General features: G+C 38.3%; 1 protein-coding gene and 1 non-coding gene across 2 annotated transcripts in view; one reads left to right on the top strand and one right to left on the bottom strand.

The window, feature by feature from the left end:
• The window catches only part of ZYG11A (zyg-11 family member A, cell cycle regulator), a 75,396-nt gene that overhangs the window by 12,037 nt on the left and 42,420 nt on the right, over positions 1-20,939 (top strand). The window contains exons 2-3 of the mRNA XM_019449268.2: positions 1,341-1,506; positions 17,421-18,172. Of these exons, the coding sequence (XP_019304813.2) occupies positions 1,341-1,506; positions 17,421-18,172 (918 nt within the window). The remainder of the gene's footprint in view (positions 1-1,340; positions 1,507-17,420; positions 18,173-20,939) is intronic.
• LOC128775967 (U6 spliceosomal RNA) lies at positions 18,772-18,878 on the bottom strand. The gene has a single exon (XR_008420945.1). It is a non-coding gene; the product is annotated as a U6 spliceosomal RNA (small nuclear RNA).

Below are 20,939 nucleotides of genomic sequence, written 5' to 3'. Positions count from 1 at the left end.
GCTAAATTTGATGGTGAGATGGCCTCATTTTTCTCCATGAAGTGAGTCAGATTCTGATAGCATAAAATGCATTTGAGGAATAAGTAGAAGGCATGGAATAATTCTTGCCTGATGTTGGAAGAGTACCCTGTCTTGAAGACCTTATGGACAGACAACTGTCTCAGAGCTACGGAGGGCTAATTTGAAGTTAATGATTATGAATTTGCTGTGACATGCTATGTTATGGGAATCTTCCTCCTTCCCATAGATGATTAGCTGCTGCGTGTTGCCACAAAAACTAGTTAGTAGAGTTCTTCTAAGAATGGAGTTTTGTCTGGAGACGGAATAAGGAGTTGAGGGTATTTGCAAAGGAGTAATTTTTACTTTGGGTCATTGAGGGAACTTAATCATTTGAAAGTGGTGTGGAAGTCAAGGAATTATCCCATGTTGAAGCCTCTGACAAAGGTAACAACCTCTGTTTGACCTATGTCTATCTCTTCGTGTCTGATACAGTGCCATGCCTTTCAAATATTTGTTGGATAAACAAATGCCAGTTTCTCTTAGAGAGAAAGAGACCATATGCCTCTTTACTCTCACCTCACTGTCAGTTCTTACTCTTCTACAGCAGCCTGGTATAGCACACTTTTACGTTGTGAACACTTGAGGGTAAGAATAGGCAGGCCTGGGGCACCTGCATGGCTCAGTCAGTTACGTGTCTGACTCTTGGTTTTGGTTCAGGTCATGATTTCATGGTTTGTGAGTCTGAGCCCCGTGTCAGACTCTTTGCTGCCGGTGGAGAACCTGCTTGGGATTCTCTCTTCCTCTCTCTCTGCCCCTCCCCGGCTCGCACTCTGTCTCTCTCAAAATAAATAAATAAACTTAAAAAAATACACTTAAAAAAAAAAAAAAAAGAATAGACAGGCCTTATCCTCTGGGACATAGTAATCACTGAGTAATAAATATTTGTTGAGTGAATGACCATGTGATATCTGTTTGAGTTGCCCCTTGTGTTTCATTGAAATTGTCAGATTTCTTGGTTGTGTTCCCCACTATTAGCTCCAAAAGGATTAAAATAATATTTTGCTCATCCCTGTATTTTCAGTGGCTGGCACACAACAGGTGATGAGTGAAGGATTGAGAGAACTTATTTTTTTTTCAAGATACAACAGAAATAGATAAAATCTTCCATTCAGTTAACAGTTGGAATAAGGTGGTTTCGTTACATATAAATCATGTAAGTCACTACTAGGGTAAGGAGAATGTATCTTCAGATATCCTTACCAACTAGTTTGATGTCTTTTGCATGGTCTACTTCTGTGCTGAGTTTTTCTGGATGTATTCTAACAAAGTTTGTTTTCTAGGAGGAGGCATCTCCCTACTCTTTGGTCAACATCTGCCTGAACTTCCTGATTGCTAACCTAGAGAAATTGTGTCCTGAAAGATCTGATGGAACATTGTGCCTTCCAGAGCATTGGAGTTTCCCTCAGGAAGTAGCTGATCGATTCCTTGGGGTGATGACATGGCACGGTAATAATAACGCTCTTTTATTTTAATCTTATAAAGTTTATTTCTTTATTTTGAGAGAGAGTGTGCACTCGCGAGCACTCTTGGATGAGTGCACGGGGGAGGGGCAGAGAGAGAAGGGAGAGAGAGAGAATGCCAAGCCCGTGTGGGGCTCGATCCCATGAACTGTAAGATCATGACCTGATCCAAAATCAAGAGTTGGACACTTAACCAACTGAGTCACCCAGGTATCCCTATTTAATTTTTTTTGATAAGGTTTCTTTATATTGTACTCTTAAAGCATTTTACTATTTGAAGAGTGCTTTCATATCCAGTTCCTGTTTTACTCCTCACAACAAATGGATGGGCAATAGGGAAATAATTTCCATTTTATTTGTGTGGAGATTTGAATCTCAGAGTCTTTCTGGGATCCCTTGCAGGAAATTTGTCTTGTTTCTAGGTTTATCCTGCTGTTAGCTTAGCAGAGTGAAGACAATGGAGAACTAAACCAAGTTCCCACTCATCTGTTTGCTCTCTAGCTTTTGAAGTGCTTTTCCTATAGTCTTGTCTCCTACTCTTTTCGTTGTGAATATGAGACTTAAAAATCTTTTCATTTACTTCCCCTTGTAGTGAGGCTTTCAAAACCTCACCAAAAGTTATTTTACTTTTTGATTACAGCCTTCCTGGTGGATGTGAAGTATTTATTGTGGTTTTGTTGCATTTCCCTAATGAGTAATGATGTTGAACATTTTAAATGGTGTTTAATTTATCATGTTACTGTTTTTTTTTAAGTTTATTTATTTTGAGAGAGACAGTGCAAGTGGGGGATGCGCAGAGAAAGAGGGAATCTCAAGCAGTCTCCGCACAGTCTATGCAGAACCCAGTGTAGGGCTTGAACTCACAACCATGAGATCATGACCTGAGCTGTAATCAAGGGTGGGACACTTAACCAACTGAACCACCCAGGCATCTCCACTTTTTTTTTTAAATGTTTATCAGTTTTTTCTTAATATAAAGGCTTTTGGTAACAAATTACTGAGATGTGTTTCACATACTATATAATTCACCTACTTAAAGTGTACAGTTCAATGGTACTATTATTTTTGTTTTTAGTGATTTGGGCAGCTGTCATCACAATTTTAGAACATTTTTTGTCACCTCAAAAAGAAACTCCTTACCCATCCCCCAATCCTAAGCAACTACTCATAGACTTTTTATTTCTGTGTTGTTGTTTTTTTTTCCTGAACATTTAATATAAATCAAATTGTATAATATGTGGCCTTTTATATCTTCTTTGGAGACATGTCTATTCATATCCTTTGCCCAGTTCTTTCTTTTTCTTTTTTTTTTTTCTTTACTTATTCTTTTAATTTAAAAAAAATTCTTAATTTTTTAGTTTACATCCAAGTTAGTTAGCATATAGTGCAACAATGATTTCAGGAGTAGATTCCTTAATGCCTGCATTTAGCCCACCCCCTCCCACAACCCCTCCAGCAACCCTCTGTTTGTTCTCTATATTTAAGAGTCTCTTATGTTTTGTCCCTCTCCCTGTTTTTATATTATTTTTGCTTCCCTTCTCTTATTGTGTTCATCTGTTTTGTATCTTAAATTCCTCATATGAGTAAAATCATATGATATGTGTCTTTCTCTGACTAATTTCACTTTAGCGTAATACCCTCTAGTTCCATCCACGTAATTCCAAATGGGAAGATTTCATTCTTTGTGATTGCCGAGTACTTTTTTTTTTAATGTTTATTTATTTTTGAGAGAGAGAGAGGGAGGGGCAGAGAGAGAGGGAGAAATAGAAAATCCCAAGCAGGCTCAGCACTGTCAGCACAGAGCCCCAGAAATTTAAAAAAATGATCACCATGATAAATCTAGTTACCATCTGTTAACCATACAAAGGTTTTACAATATTACTGACTATATTCCCTATGCTGTACATTACATCCCCATGTCTTATTTTCTTGTTACAAGTCCCTTATCAGTTACATGGTTGCAATTATTTTCTTCCATTCTATGAATTCTCTTTTCACTTTGCTGATAGTGTGTTTTGACTTACAAACAGTTTTAATTTTTTAATGTTTATTTCTGAGAGAGAGACGAGTGCGAACGGGGGAGAGGCAGAGAGAGGGAGACACAGAATCCAAAGCAGACTCCAGGCTCTGAGCTGTCAGCACAGAGCCCAGCGCGGGGCTCAAACTCACAAGCTGCAAGGTCATGACCTGAGCCGAAGTCGGATGCTTAACCGACTGAGCCACTCAGGTGCCCCAAAAATGGTTTTAATTTTCATGAAGTCCAATTTATCCATTTCTTTTCTGGCTTATGCTTTTGGTATCATATCTAAAAATTAATTGCCAAATCCAAGGTCCTAAAGATTATACCTGTATTTTCTTCTAAGAGTGTTGGTTTTTTCACTCCTACACTCTTAGGTTTTTGGTCCATTTTGAGTTTATTTTTGTATATGGCATGAAGTGTAAGAGTCCAGCTTTATGTTTTCCATGTGCCTATACAGTTGTCCCATCACTATTTGTTGAAAAGCTTATTCTTTCACTATTGAATGGTGTTGGCACCCTTTTAAAAAATCAGATGACCACAGAGCATTGTGTTTATTTCTTACCTTCATTTCTGTTCTGCGAAGCAATATGTCTATCCTTTTGTCTGTATGACCCTATCTTGATTGCTGTTGCTTTGTAGTAAATTTTGAAATTCGAAAGTGAGAATTCTCTTTTTAGGATTGTTTTGGCTATTCTGGGTCCTTTATGTTTCCGTATGAAGTTTAGAACCAGTTGGTCAGTTTCTACAAAGAATCCAGCTGGGATTTGAATAAGGATTGCATCAAATAGGTACGTTAATTTGGAGAGCATTGCCATCTTAACAGCATTAAGTCTTCTGATGATGAACATGATGTCTATTTATTTAGATCATTTTGAATTATTTTCTAATGTTTTGCCATCTTAACCATTTGAAATCTTCATGAGTTTGGGTTAACTTTCTATTAAACTAGACTTTCATTTCTTTGAACAGTGTTTTCTAGTTCATGCATATAAGTTTACACATCTTTTGTTAAATTTATTTCTAAGTATTTTATTCTTTTGATATTATTTTATGTGGAATTGCTTTCTTAATTTCATTTTTGTTATTGACGTATTTATTTACTTATATTTATTTATTTTTTTGAGAGAGAGAGGGAGAGGGGCAGAGAAGAAGGGGCAGACCCTGGGATCATGACCTGAGCCAAATCCAGCTTAACCAGCTGAGCCTCCCAGGTGCCCCTTAATTTCATTTTTGGATTGTTCATTTTTAGTGTACAGAAATATAGTTGATTTTCTTTTTGAAATGTACAAAACTAGAAAATGTAAATAAACCTCAGTATATTCAACCTAAACAATTATCAACTCATGGCCAATCTTGCATCTTCCACACACCTACCCACCTTTGTCCTGCCCCCAGATATTTTGAAGTAAATCCCAGGTATTATGTTATTTCAACTGTAAATGTAGGTGGGGAGTGGGGCTTGTAAATTGTATATACATAACCGTAATTTTAATTTAACACTTAAAATTTTAATATTCGTTTTTTAATATCAGATAGTGAGCGTTCATTTTGACTGATTGTCTTACAACTTTTATTTTTTTTTATTTATTATTATTATTTTTTTAACGTTTATTTATTTTTGAGACAGAGAGAGACAGAGCATGAACGGGGGAGGGTCGGAGAGAGGGAGACACAATCTGAAACAGGCTCCAGGCTCCGATCTGTCAGCACAGAGCCCGACTCGGGGCTCGAACTCACGGACCGTGAGATCATGACCTGAGCCGAAGTCGGCCGCTCAACCAACTGAGCCACCCAGGCGCCCCGTCTTACAACTTTTAAAAACCTTTGTTTGAATTAGTATCTAGGTGAGGTCCATATATTGTGATCGGTTGATAGGGTTTTTAGGCCTCTTTTGATCTACAGGCTATCTCGTATTATTTTGCAATATGTATGTTATATGTGTATATATCTCTATCTTTGTGTGTGTGTGTGTGTGTGTGTGTGTGTGTGTGTGTTTAAGACTTTATTTTTTAGAGCAGTTTTAGATTTACAACCAGATTGAGGGTACACACATGCATAGCCTCCCCTATTGTCAACGTCACTCATTAGAATAGTACTTTTTTTTTTAACTAAGGAGGACTCTACCTTTGGCACCTCATTGTCACCCAGAGTCCATGTTTTAGTTTAGGGTTCGCTCTTGGTGTTGTGTATCCTGTGGGTTTGGACAAAAGTATAAAGACATACCCATCATTATATCATAAAGAATATTTTCACTGTCCTAAAAATCCTCTGTCCTCTGCCTTTTCATACCTTCCTCCCATGCCTGGCAATCACTGATGTTTATATTGTCCCCATAGTTCTGCATATTTGGAATCCTGTGGTATGTAGCCTTTTCATATTGGCTTCTTTCACTAATATGCATTTCACTCCATGTTTTTTATAGCTTGATAGCTCATGTCTTTTTAGTGCTGAATAATAGTCCATTGTCTGGATGTGCCACTGTTTATTCATTTACCTACCCAAGGATGTCTTGCTTCCAAGTTTTGGCAATTATTGAATAAAGCTGCTGTAAACATCTCTGTGCAGGTTTTTGTGTGGACGTAAGTTTTCATCTCCTTTGGGTAAGTAACAAGGAATGTGATTGCTAGATCATATGGTAAGAATATGTTTAGTTTTGTAAGACACTGACAGACTGTCTTCCAGAATGGCTTTTGTACTGTTTTGCATCCCACCAGCAGTGTATGAGAGCTCCTGTTGCTTCACATCCTGCCCAACTTTTGGTGTTATCAGTGTTCTGGATTTTGGCCATTCTAATAAGTGTGTAGTGCTGTCTCACTCTTGTCTTAATTTGCATTTCCCTGATGACGTGTGATGTGGAGCATCTTTTCCATATGCTTATTTGCCATCTATATATCATCTTTGGTGAGGTCTTTTCAGGTCTTTGGCCCACTTTTTAATTGGAATGTTTTCTTATTGTTTTTGTTTTCTTGTTTTTGTTTTCTTATTGTTAGGCGTTCTTTTTTTTTAATGTTTATTTTTGAGAGAGAGAGAGCACACACTAATGTGAGTTGGGGAGGGGCAGAGAGGGAGACAGAGGCTTCGCACTGACTCCCATGCGGCGCTTGAACTCACAAACCATGAGATCATGACCTGAGCCAAAGTTGGATGTTCAAATGACTGAGCCAGCCAGGCGCCGCATGAGTTCTTTATATGTTTTTGGATAAGTCATTTATCCGATATGCCTTTTGCAATTATTTTCTCCCAGTCTGGCTTGTCTTTTAATTATTTGGATATTCTCTTTCACAGAACATATGATTTTAATTTTATTTGAATTAAGCTAAATCAAATTTTGTTTTATTATACTTCTAAATGTTTATTTTTGGGTGAAAGAGAGTGAGTGAGGATGGGGCAGAGAGAGGGGGCCAGAGGATCTGAAGCAGGCATTGCACTGAAAGCAGTGAGTCCGATGTGGGGCTCAAACTCATGAACTGTGACATTATGACCTGAGCCGAAGTTGGACTCTCAATTGACTGAGCCCCACAATTTTAATTTTAATGAAGTCCAGCTTATCAATAATTTTTTTCATGGATTGTGCCTTTGGTGTTGTATCTAAAAAGGCATTACTATACCCATTATACCCATAGATTTTCTTCTGTTACATTCTAGGAGTTTTATAGTATTGTGTTTTATAGTTAGGTAAATCTGTTTTGTGTTTACAGTTAGGTAAATCTGTGATCTGTTTTTGAATTAATTTTTTTAATGCTTTTTATTTTAATGTTTGTTTATTTTTTGATTCCGTGAGCAGGAGAGCGGGGGAGGGGGACAGAGAATCCCAAGCAGACTCCAAACTGGCAGTACAGAGCCCAACTCGGGGCTTGAATACACAGACCCTAAGATCATGACCCGAGTCGAAATCAAGAGTCAGATGCTCAACTGACTGAGCCATCCAGGCGCCCCTGTTTTGAGTTAATTTTTGTGAAACGTGTTAGTTAGGTCTGTGTCTAGATTCATGTTTTTTTGTTTCTGTTTTTTCATGTGGATGTCCATTTGTTCCAACATCATTTGTTGAAGAAACTATATTGAATTGTCTTGGTTCTTTGAGTCAAAGATCAGTTGACTATATTTATGTGGGTCTGTTTCTGGGCTCTCTCTTCTGTTCCGTTAATATCTTTATTCTTTTACCAGTACCACACTGTCTTGATTACTGTAGCTTTATAGTGAGTCTTTTTTTAAAAAAAAATTTTTTTTTTTAACGTTTATTTATTTTTGAGACAGAGAGAGACTGAGCATGAGCGGGGGAGGGTCAGAGAGAGAGGGAGACACAGAATCGGAAGCAGGCTCCAGGCTCTGAGCTGTCAGCACAGAGCCCGATGCGGGGCTCGAACTCACAGACCGTGAGATCATGACCTGAGCTGAAGTCGGACACTTAACCGACCAAGCCACCCAGGCGCCCCTATAGTGAGTCTTGAAGTTACGTAGGGTCAGCTCTCCAACTTTGTTCTTTTCTTTCAATATTATGTTGGCTATTCTAGGTCTTTTGCCTTTCCATATAAACTTTATTTATTTATTAAAAATTTTTTTTAATGTTTATTTTATTTTTGAGAGAGACAGAGCACGAGCAGGGGAGGGGCAGAGAGAGAGGGAGACACAGAATCCGAAGCAGGGTCTAGGCTCTGAGCTGTCAGCACAGAGCCTGACGTGGGGCTCGAACCCACTAACCATGAGATCATGACCTGAGCTGAAGTCAGATGCTTAACCAACTGAGCTACCCAGGCATGCTCCATATAAACTTTAAAAAAAATTATTTTTAATGTTTATTTATTTTTGAGACAGAGATGAACGGGAGATGGTCAGAGACAGAGGGAGACACAGAATCTGAAGCGGGCTCCAGGCTCCGAGCTGTCAGCACAGAGCCTGACATGGGGCTCGAACTCATGGACCGTGATGAGATCATGACCTGAGCTGAAGCTCAACTGACTGAGCCACCCAGGCGAATATAAACTTTAGAACCAGTTTATTGATATTCACAAAATAACCTGCTAGGATTTTTATTAAGACTGCATTGTATCTGTATATCAACCTGGGGAAAACTGATAACTTGAAAAAAAATTTTTTTTGTTTGGATATTTATTTATGTTGGGGGAGAGTGCAAGTGGGCAGGGGCAGAGAGGGGAACAGACGATCTGAAGCAGGCTCTGTGCTGACAGGCTTTCAACAGCAAGTCCGGTATGGGCTCGAACTCACGAACTGAGAGTTCGACCTGAGCCAAAGCCGGATGCTCTGCCCACTGAGCCACCCAGGTGCCCCTAAAAATTTTTTTTAATTCCAGTGTAGTTAACATACAGTGTTATATTAGTTTCAAGTGTGCAATATAGTGATTCAGCAGTTCCATACGTCACCCAATGTTCATCACAAGTGCACTTCTTAGCCCCATCACCCATTTCACCCATACCCCTACCTCCCTCCAGTCTGGTAACAGGAGTGTTTGTTCTCCACAGTTAAGAGTTGTTTCTTAGCTTATTTTTCTCTCTCTCGCCCTCTCTTTTTTCCTCTTTGCTCATCTGTTTCTTAAATTCCACATATAAGTGAAATCATATGGTATTTGTCTTTTTCTGACTGACTTATTTCACTGAGCATTATAGTCTCTAGCTGCATCCATGTTGTTGCCAATGGTAAGATTTCTTTCTTTTTTATGGCTGAATAATGCAAAAAACTGATATTTTATAACATTGAATCTTCCTGTTCATGAACATAGAATATCTCTCCCACTTATTTAGTTCTTTGATTTCATTTATCAGTTTTCTAGTTTTCCTCATATAGATCTTGTACAAAATTTTTTAGATTTATACTTAAATATTTCATTGTTTTGGGGTGTTGATGTAAATGGTATTCTATTTAATGTCAAATTCCCTTTTTCATTGTTGGTATATAGGAAAGCTAGTCACTTTTGTATAGTAACCTTGTATTGTGCAATCTTGCTGTAATATTAGTTCCAGGCGTTGTTTTTTTGTTTTGTTTTATTTTTTTGTGATTCTTTCTGATTTTCCACATAAATAATATGTCACCCGTGAACAAAGAGCTTTATGTCTTCCTTCCTAATCTCTTTTTTCTCTGTCTTGTCTTATTGCATTAGCAAGGACTTCCAGTACAGTGTTTAAAAGGAGTGGTGAGAGGGGACATCCTTGTGTTGTACCTTATCTTAGTGAGAAAGTTTTGAATTTCTCACCATTAAGTATGTTAGTTGTAGATTTTTTGTAAAGAGTTTTCAAGTTGAGGAAATTCATCTCTATTTGTAGTTTACTTAGAGTTGTTATTAGGAATGAATGTTGGATTTGTCAAATGCTTTTTTTTTTCATTTATTGATATGATCATGTGATTTTCCTTTTTGCATGTGATGGGTTACATTAATTGATGTTTGAATGTTGAGCCAGCCTTCTATACCTGGGATAAATCCATTTGGTTGTGGTACAGATTTCTTCTTATATGTTTTTGGATTCGGTTTGCTAGTGTTTTGTTGTGGATTTGGTTTACTGATATTTTGTTGAGAATTTTTGCATCTGTGTTCATAAGAGAGATTTATCAGTAGTTTTCTTTTGTAATTATCTGTGTGGTTTTGCTGTTAGGGTAATGCTTGCCTCAAAGAATTAGTTAGGAAGTATGTCCATATGTCCTCTGCTTCTATTTTTTTTTTTTTAAGTTTATTTATTTATTAGGAGAGAGAGAGAGAATGATGTGGGGCTCAATCCTATGACACTGGGGTCAAGACCAGAGCTGAAATCAAGAGTCGGATGCTCAGTCCGACTGAGCCACTGAGCCACCCATGTGTCCCTTCTCTTTCATTTCTGATACTAGTAATTTGTCTCCTCTTTTTTTTTTTTTTCTTCTTCTTTTTTTTTTTTTTAAACTTAACCTGGACTTTTTAAATAACCAGCTTTTGGTTTTGTTGATTTTTCTCTATTGATTTATATTGATTTCACATTTTCAATTTCACTGATTTCTGTTCTAATTCTTACTATTTCTTTTCCTCTGTTTAATTTGGATTTAATTTGTTCTCTTTTTTTTTTTTTTTAATGTTTATTTATTTTGTGGGAGAGAGAACGTGCACACACGTGAGCAGGGGAGGGGCAGAGAAGGAGGGAGAGAGAATCCCAAGCAGGCTGCACACTGTGAACGCAGAGCCTGATGTGGGGCTTGAACCCACAAACCGAGATCACAACCTGAGCTGAAATCAAGAGTGGATGCTCCACTGACTCAGCCACGTAGGCATCCCTAATTTGTTCTTTTTCTAGTTTCCTAAGGTGGAAATTTAAATGATTGATTTTATTTTATTCTTAAAAATTATTTATTTATTAATATTTTATTTTTAAGTAATCTCTACACCCAATAGGTGGGCTTTATCTCACAACCCTGAGACTAAGAGTCTCATGCTCCTCGGAGTGAGCCAGCCAGATGCCCCAAGATGATTGATTTTAGATCTTTCTTTTCTCTTATATGTATTCAGAGCTGTCATTTTTCCTCTAAGCACTGCTTTCACTTTATCCCACTAATTTTGATAAATTGTTTTCATATTGTTCCAAATTTAAAATTTCTCTTATTACACTGTAATTAACTAATTGTAATTTAAATAAAAACTTGGGAAAAGAATAAAATAGAAAAAAAAAACCCAAAAAACAATTTAAAATTTCTCTTGAGATTTCTTCCTTGATCCATATATATTTTTTTAATGTTTGTTTATTTTTGAGAGAGAGTGCAAGTGGGAGAAAGGAAGAGAGAGAGAGGAAGACACAGAATCCAAAGCAGGTTCCAGGCTCTGAGCTGTCAGCACAGAGCCCAACACAGGGCTCAAACCCATGAGCTATGAGACATGACCTGAGCCTAAGTCAGACGCTTAACCGACTGACCCACCCAGGCACCCCTCCATATGTTTGTTTAGAAGTGGATTGTTTAATCTCTGTTTGTTTAGAGATTTTACAGTTATTTTTATATATTTATTTTACTTTTTAAAATGTTTATTTACTTATTTTGAGAGAGAGACCGCATGCATGCTTGTGAGCAGGGGAGGGGCAGAGAGAGGAAGAGAAAGAATCCCAAGCAGGCTCCCCACCGTCAGTGTGGGAGCTAGATGCAGGGCTCCATCTTAGGAATCATGAGATCAACACCTGAGCTGAAATCAAGAGTCAGATACTTAACCGACTGAGCCACCCCAGTGCCCCCAGTTATTTAATTTTTTTAAAGAAATTGTGGTAGTTTTTCTGTAGTGTTTTCCCACAATCTGGATTTTTCCATTGTTTGACAGTGCTGTGATTTTGACTATTCCTCTGATCCCTGTAATCCCTATAAATTGAAAGTTAGAGGTAGAGGCTTGATCGTATTCAGGTTTGATGGTTTTGGTTGTACCTTGTACTTCCTTAAGGGGATTAATTAAGTCTGGTTGTCCGGATGGTTTTGTGATTTTGGTGGTCATAGATGGTCATTGCCTAGATCCATTAAATCATCAGAGAATTCTTGTACCTTTGACTTTTAGTATTAATTACTCTTGACCTTTCTGACTTCAGAGTATTTCATTTTTCTGTTTTTTTCTTGTATCCTTGGTTACTCTGCCATAATTTCCTTGTATGCTCCTGTTTTTCTATATATCCCTTAAGTGTTTTATATTCCTTAAGGTTCCATCTTGGGTACCCATCTCACTTTATACACTCTTTAGGTCTGTGGGTAATCTTTTTAAATTTTTGTTCTTGTTGTTTAGCTACCACTTATTCTCTGATTCCCCAGAGTTCCCAGCACAGTACTTTTATTTTAAGCTCTAGAACCGCATATCCAGGATGCCTCATGGATATACTGCCATTTCTTCTCTGGGCTGCTCAGTCATCATATTTTTCTGGTTTTCTTCCTTCCTCAGTGGCTGTGCTGCTGATCTGTTTCCTTATCTAGCTCCCCTTGAAAGACAGTACAAATTAAAGTTTTAAGATATCTGGCTCTGATGCCAGACTGTCTAGGTTTGTACAGTCATGACTATTAGATGTTTCCTTGGGCCAGCTACTTAACTTTAGTATGCCTCAACTCATCTGCAAAATGTGGCTAACAATAATCCCTACCTCATTGGGTTTTATGAGGATTTGGAGAGTTAATACATCTAAAACGTTTAGAACATTCAACAGCTGTTAGTTGCTATTATGACTGTTATTCCTCATTCTACTGACCTTAAATGTAAATGTTTTCGGTACCTTTGTCTTGCTCCTTCTTTTACATTCCCATGTTATCCATTCCCACAGTTTTAAATACTGTCTTTGTGCCCGTTAATTTCAAGTGTTTATACTTCAGTCTTGTAGGTTTAAAATCTATAGAATCTAGAATGCCAACTGATATTTTGGGGAATTCTGAAGGTGTAACAACTACTCAGATCTGTTTGGTTGTGGTGTAGAATTCTTTTTATACATTGTTGGATTCAGTTTACTAATATTTTGTTGAGGATTATATTATACCATAATTCTTCTATAATTTCTTTCAGAGAATAGAAACAGAGGACATAGTTCCTAACTCATTCTTTGAGGCCAGCATTACCCTAACAGCAAAACCACACAGATGTTATAAAAGAAAACTACTGACAAATCTCTGTCATGAACACAGATGCAAAAATCCTCAACTATTCAGATCTGTGTTGAGCTGGGCTGTGAACGCTGGACCTTATACCTCCCAACTCAGTTTTGGAAATGGGTCTGCATGGGGAAGTGGTGTGACCTTGGGTGGGACAACTGTTTGTCCCATTGGATTACAGCCAGTGTAGTCCCCATAGATGAGGGCTGTTAGCTGTTGGCACTCCCAACAGATTTAGTAGTAAGTCCTTTGTTCCTAAAAAGGATCTAGGTGTCCTATTGCAGCATCTACTACACTGCCATTTTTCCCCATCTCCAAAATGACCATCTACCTATTTGTTTAGTGACATTTTTCATTTCTTCTTCTCTCCTTGGTAATATTGAAACATTTTCTACTTTCAAATCTATATCTCATTCTTTTCCTCTTACCTCCTATCATAGATACCTTTTCTTTCCTTTCCTCTGACCTCATATGCACTCTCTTCACTTCTACTTTTGCCCCTTGGCAAGCTCTGCCACACAGCAAACAGTCCTCTTAAAGTTTAATCAGATCTGGACATTACCTCTGTCACTCTTGAAAGGCTTCTCCTTGTACTTAGGGTAAAAAGTCAGTTTCTTGCCCTGGTCTGCACGATTGACTCTTTTTGCCTCTGTCTCTAACCTGTCAGATGCTGGTATCCCCTCATCAACTGTGCTTCAGCCATACTGGTTTGCTCTTATTTCACAGAAAAAGCCAACCTGTTTCCCACATCAGGACTTCAGCTTTTCCTTCCATCTAGAATGACAACTACTACCTTCACCTTTCATGTCCTTCAGGTCTTAGCTTAAACATCACCTCCTCAGCCTCCTCAGAGAGACAGGATTCTTGTTTTCCTTCTTCATTTCCTTACCCCTCTATCATGTTCTTGTTTGTTTCCTTTAGAACTCTCACTACATTTATTTTATTTTGTTTTGTTTTATTTTATTTTATTTTATTTTATTTTATTTTATTTTATTTTATTTTATTTTATTTTATTTTATTTTATTTTATTTTATTTTATTTTATTTTATTTTATTTTATTTTATTTATTTTTTATTTTGAGGGAGAGAGAGCGCATGCGTGAGCAGGAGAGGGGCAGAGAGAGGGAGAGAGAGAATCCCTAGCAGGCTCTGCTGTCAGCAGAGTGCCCAAAATGGGACTCAGTCTCACGAAGTGTAAGATCACGACCTGAGCTGAGATCAAGAGTCAGATGCTTAACCCACTGAGCCACCCAGGTGCCCCTTACTACATTTCAAAAATTTTTTAATTTAAATTTGAGTTATTTAACATACAGTGTAATATTACTTTCAGGTATACAATATAGTGATTCAGCACTTAACCTACAACACCCAGTGCTCATAACAAGTGTATTTCTTAATCCCCGGCATCTATGTTAACCCATCCTCCCACCCACCTCCCATCTGGTAACCATCGGTCTGTTCTCTGTAGTTAAGAGTCTGTTTCTTGGTTTGGCTCTCTCTCTCCCTTTTTCACTTTGTTTTGTTTTGTAAGCTCCACATAGGAGTGAAATCATATGGTATTTGTCTTTCTCTGACTGACTTATTTCCCTTAGCATAATACCCTCTTGCTCCATCCATGTTGTTGCACATGGGAAGATTTCATTATTTTTTTTTTTTAATTTTTTAATGTTTATTTATTTTTGAGAGAGAGAGAGACAGAGCATGAACAGGGGAGGGTCAGAGAGAGAGGGAGACACAGAATCTGAAGCAGGCTCCAGGCTCTGAGCTGTCAGCACAGAGCCCGACGCGGGGCTCGAACTCACGGACCGTGAGATCATGACCTGAGCCGAAGTCGGCCGCTTAACCGACTGAGCCATCCAGGCGCCCCAAGATTTCATTATTTTTTATGGCTGAGTAGTATTTCATTGTGTGTTATATATATACATACCACATCTTTTTTTTTCTCCCTGTATCTTTATCTAGTCATCAATCGGTAAGACACTTAGGCTGTTTCCATAATTTTGCTATTAATATGTAATGATTCTTTAAACATAGGGGTGTATGTATCCCTTTGAATTAGTATTTTTGTATTCTTTGGATAAATACCAAATAGTCTGATTATTGGATTGTAGCATAGTTCTGGTTTTTTTTTTTTTTTTTTTTTTTAACGTTTATTTATTTTTGGGACAGAGAGAGACAGAGCATGAACAGGGGAGGGGCAGAGAGAGGGGGAGGCACAGAATCGGAAGCAGGCTCCAGGCTCTGAGGCATCAGCCCAGAGCCTGACGCGGGGCTCGAACTCACGGACTGTGAGATCGTGACCTGAGCTGAAGTCGGATGTTTAACCGACTGAGCCACCCAGGCGCCCCGCATAGTTCTGTTTTTAATTCACTCAATACATTTTTAAAAAATGTTTATTTTTTGAGAGAGAAAGAGCAAGCGAGCAGGGAGGGCAGAGACAGAGGAGGGACAAAGGATCCCAAGCGGGCTCCATGCTGAGAGCAGTAAGCCTGATGTGGGGCTCCAACTCACAAACCATGAGATCACAACCTGAACCCAACTTAGAAGCTCAACCAACTCAGCCACCCAGGCACCCCTCACTTACTACATTTTTAATGTTAGATATTTTCTGCTTGTCTGGTATTCTCCCTCTAGAGTGTAGGTAAACTCCATGATGGTATATGAAGCCATGTCTGTCTCATTCACTGTGAAGCATAGCACTTTGCATACAGTGAACATTCAGTGTTTGTTGAATAAATGTATGAATCAGTGTACTAAATTCTTCCTCAAAATCTGAAGTATAGGGACTTTCTTCCTCCTGTCTTGGTAGCACAGCCCAGCTCAAACTGAAAAGGTGGGAATCAGCTTATATACCTTTTTCTCTCAGTTCTTTCCCCCATTCTGTTCAGCCACCATGTTCTGTCAGCCCTGTTTTAAACTTTTATCTTGCATTATGAGAAGCATCAATAATCTCTTGCCCCATCTTCCATCAGACACCATCCTAATTCCTTTACAGTCACATAATTGGTCTTTCTAAAAATATAATTATGACTATTTTTTTAATTAAATTTTTTAATGTTTTTATTTAATTTTAAGAGATAGGACATGAGTGGGGGAGGGGCAGAGAGAGAGCGAGAGCAAGAGCAAGAGGGGGGGCGGGGAGGGAGATACAGAATCTGAAGCAGGCTCCAGGCTCTGAGCTGTCAGCATAGAACCTGATATGGGACTTGAACCCATGAACTCTGAGATCATGACCTGAGCTGAAGTTGGACACTTAACTGACTGAGCCACCCAGGTGCCCCAATGACCATTCATTTTTCTGCTTCAAAATTGAATTGTTCCTTATTGTGCATAGGATAAAAAAAAAGTCTGGGTTTCATAACTTTGTCTGCAGGCTGCATCTGCTTTTTACCTTCCTTTCTACTTTTCTTTCTAGCCATCCTTCCCTTTTACACCACCGTATTCCAGTAATGCTAATCTGCTTGGGGTCTTTCCACGTAATCTGCTGTTCTTTGCCTCCCTGTCTTTGATAAGTTCTTCCATTCTCTCTGCCCCCACCCCCAAACTAATATTTAGTCTTAAGAACTTTTCCCAAAGTTAATCTCATCTGTACTAATTTAATACATGGTGCAATTTACTATTGCGTGTAATACACTATTATAATCATTTGTTTACCTGATGTGCCTTCCTAGACTGAATTCCTTGTGGTCACAGGTATCTAATTACCTTGTGTGACCATTACTTAACATAGAATGTCACACACAGAAGATGCTTGGTAAATCTCTTCTAAATAAAATCTAGTACAACCCATTCATTTTATAGATGAGCAAAATGAGGCCTAGAGTGGTAAGTGACTTGTTAAAGGCTATCTATTAATTTAGTTAAACTAATCATTGGTAGTGTTATTTGTATATTGCACATATGTACTTATTTATCTATTTTATTTTATTTTATTTTATTTTATTTTATTTTTTATTTTTATTTTTATTTTATTTTTTGTGAGCACGGTTGCTGTGGATAAAACTGTGGGCTCTGGAGTCAAACTGGTTTTGATTCCTGATTCCACCACATATTTTGACTTTGAGCAAGTCACTTAACATCTTTAAGCTCTAGTATCTTATAAGATAGTAATTAATAGTATTATAGTATTATTATAAAGAATAAATGAGGTGATCTCAGTAACGGGGTTAGAACAATTCTTGCCACAGAATGAGCAGTAAATATAGTCATTATTATTATTGGCATCTGTCATTGTTCATTGACCACAATGCTTCTGGAAAAGGCATGGGATTTAGTTGTTATTACAAGCTGGTTCTGGTTTTCTTATAGGCAAGCTGACTGATAGAACAGCGAGCATTTTCCAAGGCAACCAAATGAAACTGAAGCTGGTCAATATTCAAAAAGCCAAAATCTCGACAGCTGCATTCACAAAAGCCTTCTGTCATCACAAAGTCATTGAACTGGATGCTACTGCAGTGCACACTGACCTCCCAATTCCAGACATCATAAATGGACTCTGCAGCAATAGCTGGATCCAGCAAAACCTTCGGTGTCTCCTGTTGGACTCAACGAGCATCCCTCAGGATTCCAGATTACTGTTCTTTGGTCAGCTCACCGGTCTTCGCGTTTTAAGTGTTTTCAATGTTTGTTTTCATAGTGAAGACCTGGCTAACGTTTCTCAGTTACCAAAACTGGAAAGCTTGGATATCTCCAATACTATGGTCACTAACATCTCTGCACTCCTCGCCTGTAAAGATCGACTCAAATCTCTCACAATGCACTATCTAAAGTGTCTGACCATGACCAAACCACAGATTCTTGCAGTTATTAGAGAACTTAAATGTCTGCTTCACCTTGATATTTCTGATCACAGGCAACTCAAATCAGATCTGGCTTTTCATTTGCTGCAGCAAAAGGATATTCTGCCTAATGTTGTGTCACTGGATATATCGGGGGGCAGTTGTATCACCGATGGAGCTGTAGAACTGTTTATACGGCAGCGGCCTGCGATGCAATTTGTGGGACTGTTGGCTACGGATGCTGGTTATTCTGACTTCTTTACTGCAAAGCAAGGCTTGAGGGTTTGTTTTTTATCTGAAATAAGTTTGTTTTCATTTGTTTAGAACATTATTAGGCTTTTGTTGTAAAACAGAATCTGTGCTAGGTATTAGGGTTACAAAGACAGATAAAAAATCCTTATGGAGCGAGCGTAACAAAAATGATTGTGTAGCTACTATGTGGTAGGTTGTGGAATTACAACCTAAAGCAAGATATGGTCCTGGCGTGCAGGTCTTCTAATCTAGTTTGATATGATAAGTATAGCCATTTATGCATTCCCGCCTATATGCCAGATGCCACTTTGTGCATGTTGTTTTCCTCTTTAATCCTCCCATTTTATAGATGAGGAAGTGGAAGCTTAGGTTAAACTTCTTATCCATAATCCTATAACTACCTATTAAACGGTAGAGCTAGGACTTTTATCCAAGTCTTTGTGACTCTAAAACTTGCTCTGTTCACCTCTGTTGACAGCTAAATATAATTAGTAAGGCAGTGATCAATGTTTTTGCTGAAGGTTTGAGAGAAAACAGTTTTGAAAAGGGTCTTAAGAAAAAAAGTTTGGAACATTGCCAGAGTAAGTTTATAGCCAATCATGATGCTGGTTTTTTTTGTTTTTCGTTTTTTAAATACGGAACACTTTATGAATTTGCCTGTTATCCTTGCACAGGAGCCGTGCTAATCTTTTCTGTATTGTTTCAGTTTTAGTTTTAGCTTATTGCTGAAGCAAGCACTCATGGTGCTGTTTTTAAAGCAACACACATTGGGGTGCCTGGGTTCAGCTCAGGTCATGATCTCACGGCTCGTGGGTTCGAGCCCTGCATTGGGCTCTGTGCTGACAGCTTGGAGCCCGCAGCCTGCTTTGGATTCTGTGTCTCCCTCTCTTTCTGCCCCTCCTTTGCTCACACTTTTTCTCTGTCTCTCTCTGTCTCTCTCTCTCTCTCTCTCTCTCTCTCAAAAATAAACGTTAGAGGCGCCTGGGTGGCTCAGTCGGTTGAGCATCTGACTTCAGCTCAGGTCATGATCTCATGGCTTGTGACTTTCAGCCCCACGTTGGGCTCTGTGCTGACAGCTTGGAGCCTGGAGCCTGCTTCAGATTCTGTCTCTGTCTCTGCCCCTCCCCTCCTCATGCACTGTCTCTCTCTCCATCTCAAATATAAATAAACATTTAAAAATTTTAAAATAAATAAACATTAAAAATTTAAAAACCTACAAATTTAAATATTTTTGTTTCAGAATATTTCATTTATTTATTTATATTTTGAGAGAGAGTGCAGGAGGGGCAGAGAGAGAATCCTAAGCAGGCTCCCACAATGCCATCATGGAGCCCCTTGCGGGGCCCAACCCCATGAACCGTGATATCATGACCTGAGCTGAAATCAGAAGTCTGATGCTTAACCGATTGAACCACCCACGTGCCCCTAAAGTATTTCTTTTTTAAAACAGTGGTTTTCTACCTCGGCTGTACTTTGTGATCACTTGGGAAGCTTTAAAATATACTGATGCCTGTGTCCTATCTCCCAGAGATTCTGATTTAATTGGTCTGGGACTTGGTGTGGGCATCAAAATTTTGAAAACTCCCAGGTATTTCTAATGTGCGGCCAAGGTTCAGAACCATTGTTTTGAAATGCTTTTTAATTATACCATACGTAATTCTTTCTAGGCTGAGAGAGTAAAATGATTTGCAGTCATTACTTGTTTTTCATCTATCTGTCTGTCTGTCTGTCTATCTATCTATCTATTATGTAGGCCCTACACCCACCATGGGATTGAACTCACAACTGGGAGACTAAGAGACACATGCTCCACTGACTGAGCCAGCCAGGCACCCCAGTTTTTTTTCACATTTTTGTTCTTTTTTTCCTCAAACGAAAGGCCTCACATTTATTACTGAACCAGCCTACTGGTGCAGAAGCACAGTGACAGGAAAATCATTTCACCTATAAAACATGTCTGTTGTTCTGGTAGAAGTGATGTTTACAGAATGATAGGATATGAGCACATTACCTTCATGCAACATAAATACGTGTGCCATCTCATGTGCAATCCATTGTAGACCCAGCTTGGTTCTTCTCCAATGCTTCCTCTTGGAGCTAGACCTTCTTTTTTTTTTTTGGTACCTGATTTTTATTACCAGTTTTCTTGCGAGTCGACTAGGGAATGGAACACTTCTGCTTTTGTTTCTTGGCCAGGAATTATTTGGTCCTGAAAGTCTTATGAGAAGACATGGTGGGAGATAGTCAGCCGCATACCCCACGATGACAGAGAAAAGGAGAGAGCTGTTTACATATTTTTATTCTTTTGATTTGAAAATAGCAATTGTATTTTGAAGTCTTTTTAATTTTCTGGCATGTCTAATGAAGGTGTAAGCCATCAATTAATTAGGCTAGAATTAGAGATAATAGTGAGAACTTTCAGATTAGATGTGTAGAGAATTGTTTACTGGGAATGTATACTTAGGCCTGTTTCAGATTAATAGCATTTAGTGTCACAATGATCAAAAGACCACAGCTATCAGGGGAAAAAATTTTTTTAGTACAAACTCTTGGTATATGCAATAATATGGGACAAATGCTGGAATATTCTGCAGAGGGATTATGCATGTAGTTAAGGTACTGTCAAAGTGGGTACACCAAAAGAAAATGTGAAGCTGTGTTTCAGTAAACTTACCTGGTATACATGTAAGTTTAGTTTATTTTGAAAACTTTAAAGTATGCATTCTATACGGTGTTAGATATTGTTGGGATGGAGAGGAGAAACCACAGTCTTCCCAGTACTAAGAAACTCTAAAGA

The sequence above is a fragment of the Panthera pardus genome, unplaced genomic scaffold (assembly GCF_024362965.1).
Source record: "Panthera pardus isolate Hobbes unplaced genomic scaffold, ASM2436296v1 HiC_scaffold_11, whole genome shotgun sequence".
Lineage (NCBI taxonomy): Eukaryota > Metazoa > Chordata > Mammalia > Carnivora > Felidae > Panthera > Panthera pardus.
Note: the sequence above shows the minus strand (reverse complement) of the source record. Positions and strands in the feature narration are given on the sequence as shown.